The following is a 4,775-nucleotide window of genomic DNA, read 5'->3' on the forward strand; positions in this document are numbered from 1 at the left end:
CGCCACACAGCGTCACACAGTATCACACAGTATCACACAGCGCCACACAGTATCACACAGTATCCACAGTATCACACAGTATCACAGCGCCACACAGTATCACAGCATCACACAGTATCACACAGTATCACAGTATCACAGTATCACACAGTATCACACAGTATCACACAGTATCACACAGTATCACAGCATCACACAGCAGCATCACACAGCATCACACAGCAGTCACACAGCATCACACAGTATCACACAGCATCACAGCGTCACACAGTATCACACAGTATCACACACACAGTATCACACAGTATCACACAGTATCACACAGCATCACACAGTATCACACAGCGTCACACAGTATCACACACAGCGCCACAGCAGCACACACACAGCATCACACACACAGCATCACACAGTATCACACAGCATCACACAGTGTCACAGCGTCACACAGCATCACACAGCATCACACAGCGCCACACAGCATCACACAGTATCACACAGCGTATCACAGCGTCACACAGCGTCACACAGCGTCACACAGCATCACACAGCATCACAGCGTCACACACAGCATCACACAGTATCACACAGCATCACACAGCGTCACACAGCGTCACACAGCGTCACACAGTATCACACAGCGTCACACAGCGTCACACAGTATCACACAGCATCACACAGCGTCACACAGCGTCACACAGCGTCACACAGCGTCACACAGTATCACACAGCGCACACAGTATCACACAGCGTCACACAGCGTCACACAGCGTCACACAGCGTCTCACAGCGTCTCACAGCGTCACACAGCGTCACACAGCGTCACACAGCGTCACACAGCGTCACACAGCGTCACACAGCGTCACACAGCGTCACACAGCGTCACACAGCGTCACACAGCGTCACACAGCGTCACACAGCGTCACACAGTATCACAGCGTCACACAGCGTCACACAGCGTCACACAGCGTCACACAGCATCACACAGCGTCACACAGTATCACACAGCGTCACAGCGTCACACAGCATCACACAGCGTCACAGCATCACACAGCATCACACAGCGTCACACAGCGTCACACAGTATCACACAGTATCACACAGCGTCACAGTATCACACAGCGTCACAGCATCACACAGCGTCACACAGTATCACACAGCGTCACAGCATCACACAGCGTCACACAGCGTCACACAGCGTCTCACAGCGTCTCACAGTATCACACAGCGCCACACAGCGCCACACAGTATCACACAGTATCACACAGCGTCACAGCGTCTCACAGCGTCTCACAGTCACACAGCGCGTCACACAGCGTCACACTATCACACAGCGTCACACAGCGTCACACAGCGTCTCACAGCGTCACACAGCGTCACACAGCGTCACACAGCGTCACACAGTATCACACAGCGTCTCACAGCGTCACACAGCGTCACACAGCATCACACAGCGTCACACAGTATCACACAGCGTCACAGCGTCACAGCGCTCACACACAGCATCACACAGCGTCACACATCGTCACAGCATCACACAGTATCACACAGTATCACACAGCGTCACACAGTATCACACAGCGTCACACAGCGTCATCATCACACAGCGTCACAGCATCACACAGCATCACACAGCATCACACAGCATCACACAGCATCACACAGTATCACACAGCGTCACACAGCATCACACAGCGTCACAGCATCACACAGCGTCACACAGCGTCTCTGGCACACAGTATCACACAGCGTCACACAGCGTCACACAGCGTCTGGCAGGCGTCACAGCGTCTCACAGCGTCACACAGCGTCACACAGCGTCACACAGCGTCACAGGCGTCACACAGCGCACACAGCGTCACACAGCGTCACACAGCGTCACACAGCGTCACACAGCGTCACACAGCGTCACACAGCGTCACACAGCGGCACACAGCGTCACACAGCGTCACATCACAGCGTCACACAGCGTCACACAGCGTCACACAGCGTCACACAGCGTCACACAGCGTCACACAGCGTCACACAGCGTCACACAGCGTCACACAGCGCCACACAGCGTCACAGCTCACACTCACAGCGTCTCACAGCGTCACACAGCGTCACAGCGTCACACAGCGCCACAGCACAGCGTCACAGCGTCACACACACATCACACAGCGTCACACAGCATCACACAGCGTCACAGCGTCACACAGCGTCACACAGCGTCACACAGCGCCACACAGCGTCACAGCAGCACACAGCGCCACAGCGTCACACGTCACACAGCGTCACACAGCGTCACAGGCCACACAGCACACAGCGTCACACAGTATCACAGCGTCTCACAGCGTCACACAGCGTCACAGCGTCACACAGTATCACACAGCGTCACAGCGTCACACAGCGTCACACAGCGTCACACAGTGTCACACAGTGTCACAGCGTCACACAGCGTCACACAGCGTCACACAGTATCACAGCGTCACACAGCGTCACACAGCGTCACACAGTGTCACAGCGTCACACAGCGTCACAGCGTCACACAGCGTCACAGCGTCACACAGTATCACACAGCGTCACAGCGTCACACAGCGTCACACAGCGTCACACAGTATCACAGCGTCACACAGCGTCACACAGCGTCACACAGTGTCACAGCGTCACACAGCGTCACACAGCGTCACACAGCGTCACACAGTGTCACAGCGTCACACAGTATCACACAGTATCACACACTGTCACAGTGTCACACAGCGTCACACAGCATCACACAGCATCACACAGCGTCACACAGTGTCACAGCGTCACACAGTATCACACAGTATCACACACTGTCACAGTGTCACAGCGTCACACAGCATCACACAGTATCACTGCGTCACACAGTATCACAGCATCACACAGTGTCACAGCGTCACACAGCGTCACACAGCGTCACACAGTGTCACAGCGTCACACAGTATCACACAGTATCACACACTGTCACAGTGTCACACAGCGTCACACAGCGTCACACAGCGTCACACAGCGTCACAGCGTCACACAGTATCACACAGCGTCAGACAGCGTCAGACAGCGTCAAAAGGAAAAGTACTCCTAATGTAAGTCAAGAATTTAAACACAAAAAAACTTTTACAGTAACAAGAGGAAATGGAATTTGTTACTTCCTGCTTACACGGCTAACTTTTCCCTTTATACATATTTTCAATATTTTCTTTTTATTTATTCATTTTGTGTCCAGTTTAAAGATAAACCACCAGAATCAGCTTTTAAAACACACATGACATGTTAATGATATTTAGTCAATGTGAAGAGTTTTTTACTCTTAAACATGCGGACAATAAATGAATACAATCGTTAAATATTATTTTATCTATTAGTGATCCCCTTGACATCCAATGAAAATACTGTAGTTCATTAATCATTCATATTAATGAGTCAATTAATATACAATATTTTATGGTAAATAAAAAATCAGGATTCAGTTTGATAGAAGTGTCAAATATTATTGTGCTGAAGCAGAAACATTTATATATTATCAAATTTCAAGTTTGTTTTTACCCCTTAAACCATACAGCTAATTAATCAAATGTATCTTCATTTATTAATGAATTGTTCCCTTAACAGACCATTTGAACGACTTTAAGTGAATCGTCATTAATGAATGAATGAATTCGATTTTAAGGTAAAAACTCAATACTTAAAGTATGTGGAGACATCCGTCCACATACTTTTGGCCACATATTATAGATAGATTCATTGACAAATACCTTGATGTTTATTTCTTTATGTTTTTTTATTAATTAATTATATTTATTTTTTGTGGAGGGGGCGTGGTCTCACTTTCCAATTTTAATTGACTTACTCCTCATCTTGCCTTCTGATTGGCCGAGGCAGCTGTCAGTCAGCTGGCGGGCGGGGCTTGACGTTTCTGAGTGTCGGTGTGTTTTTCAGCGGAGAAGAAGAGAAGAAGAAGTTTAAATATCCTCCAGTTTGTTTTATTTTGCCTGCTGGAAAAAACACAACAGAAGAAGAAGAAGAAGAAGAAGAAAGTTTGTGGAGATTAAAACTAAAAGAAGCTTCAAAGTTTGTTTCTGCGGGATTTTGTTTTTTTACTCCAGAAAATGTAACTTCTACTGCCGAGAGAGACAGACAGGAGGACAGACAGACAGAGAGACAGACAGACAGACAGAGAGACAGACAGGAGGACAGACAGAGAGACAGAGAGACAGGAGGACAGACAGACTGAGAGAGATCTGTGGTTGATCTTAAACTGGCAGCGAGACATCTGTCTGTCTGCCTGTCTGTCTGCCTGTCTGTCTGTGTGTCACGGAGGATGGCACCGGGGTGTGTCGCCGCCCTCAGCCGGACCCGCGGCTCCTCCGGCGGGCACACATTGCTCTGACAGCCCGCTGCTGCTGCTGAGGACGGAACCAGAACCACAACTGGACCTGGATCCGTAAACCCGGATTAAAACAGTGGATTCCGACCGAAGTGGACTGAAGTGGATCAGCCGGCTTTAGGATGTCCTCAGAGCTGGCTGTAGGTGTGGTTTTCAGGGTTTTGCTGCCCCTCAGTTTGACTGCAGGTAAGATCCGGTTCAGTTTCTATCTGTGTCACTGGTGGTACTGGGGGAAGGACTCTGATAAAGTACTAATACCACACTGTACAGATACCGCAGGAGTCTAGAGTCTAGTCAGGAACATGTAGGTCTAATAAAAGTCCTCGGTGTCCCCTGTGAGAGTCTCTAATGAAATACTGGATCATTAGGTTATTATTACTGACAACAA

At 49.3% G+C, this 4,775-nt stretch overlaps 1 protein-coding gene across 1 annotated transcript in view; it reads left to right on the forward strand.

Annotated features, from left to right (window-relative positions):
• The first annotated feature begins 3,887 nt into the window (after window positions 1–3,887).
• LOC122866769 (piezo-type mechanosensitive ion channel component 2-like) overlaps window positions 3,888–4,775 on the forward strand; it is a 77,662-nt gene continuing 76,774 nt past the window's right edge. Inside the window, exon 1 of the mRNA XM_044176853.1 lies at window positions 3,888–4,573. Coding sequence (XP_044032788.1) covers window positions 4,510–4,573 — 64 coding nt within the window. The 5' untranslated portion in view covers window positions 3,888–4,509. The remainder of the gene's footprint in view (window positions 4,574–4,775) is intronic.

The sequence above is a fragment of the Siniperca chuatsi genome, linkage group LG19, assembly GCF_020085105.1.
Source record: "Siniperca chuatsi isolate FFG_IHB_CAS linkage group LG19, ASM2008510v1, whole genome shotgun sequence".
Classification (NCBI taxonomy): Eukaryota; Metazoa; Chordata; class Actinopteri; order Centrarchiformes; family Sinipercidae; genus Siniperca; species Siniperca chuatsi.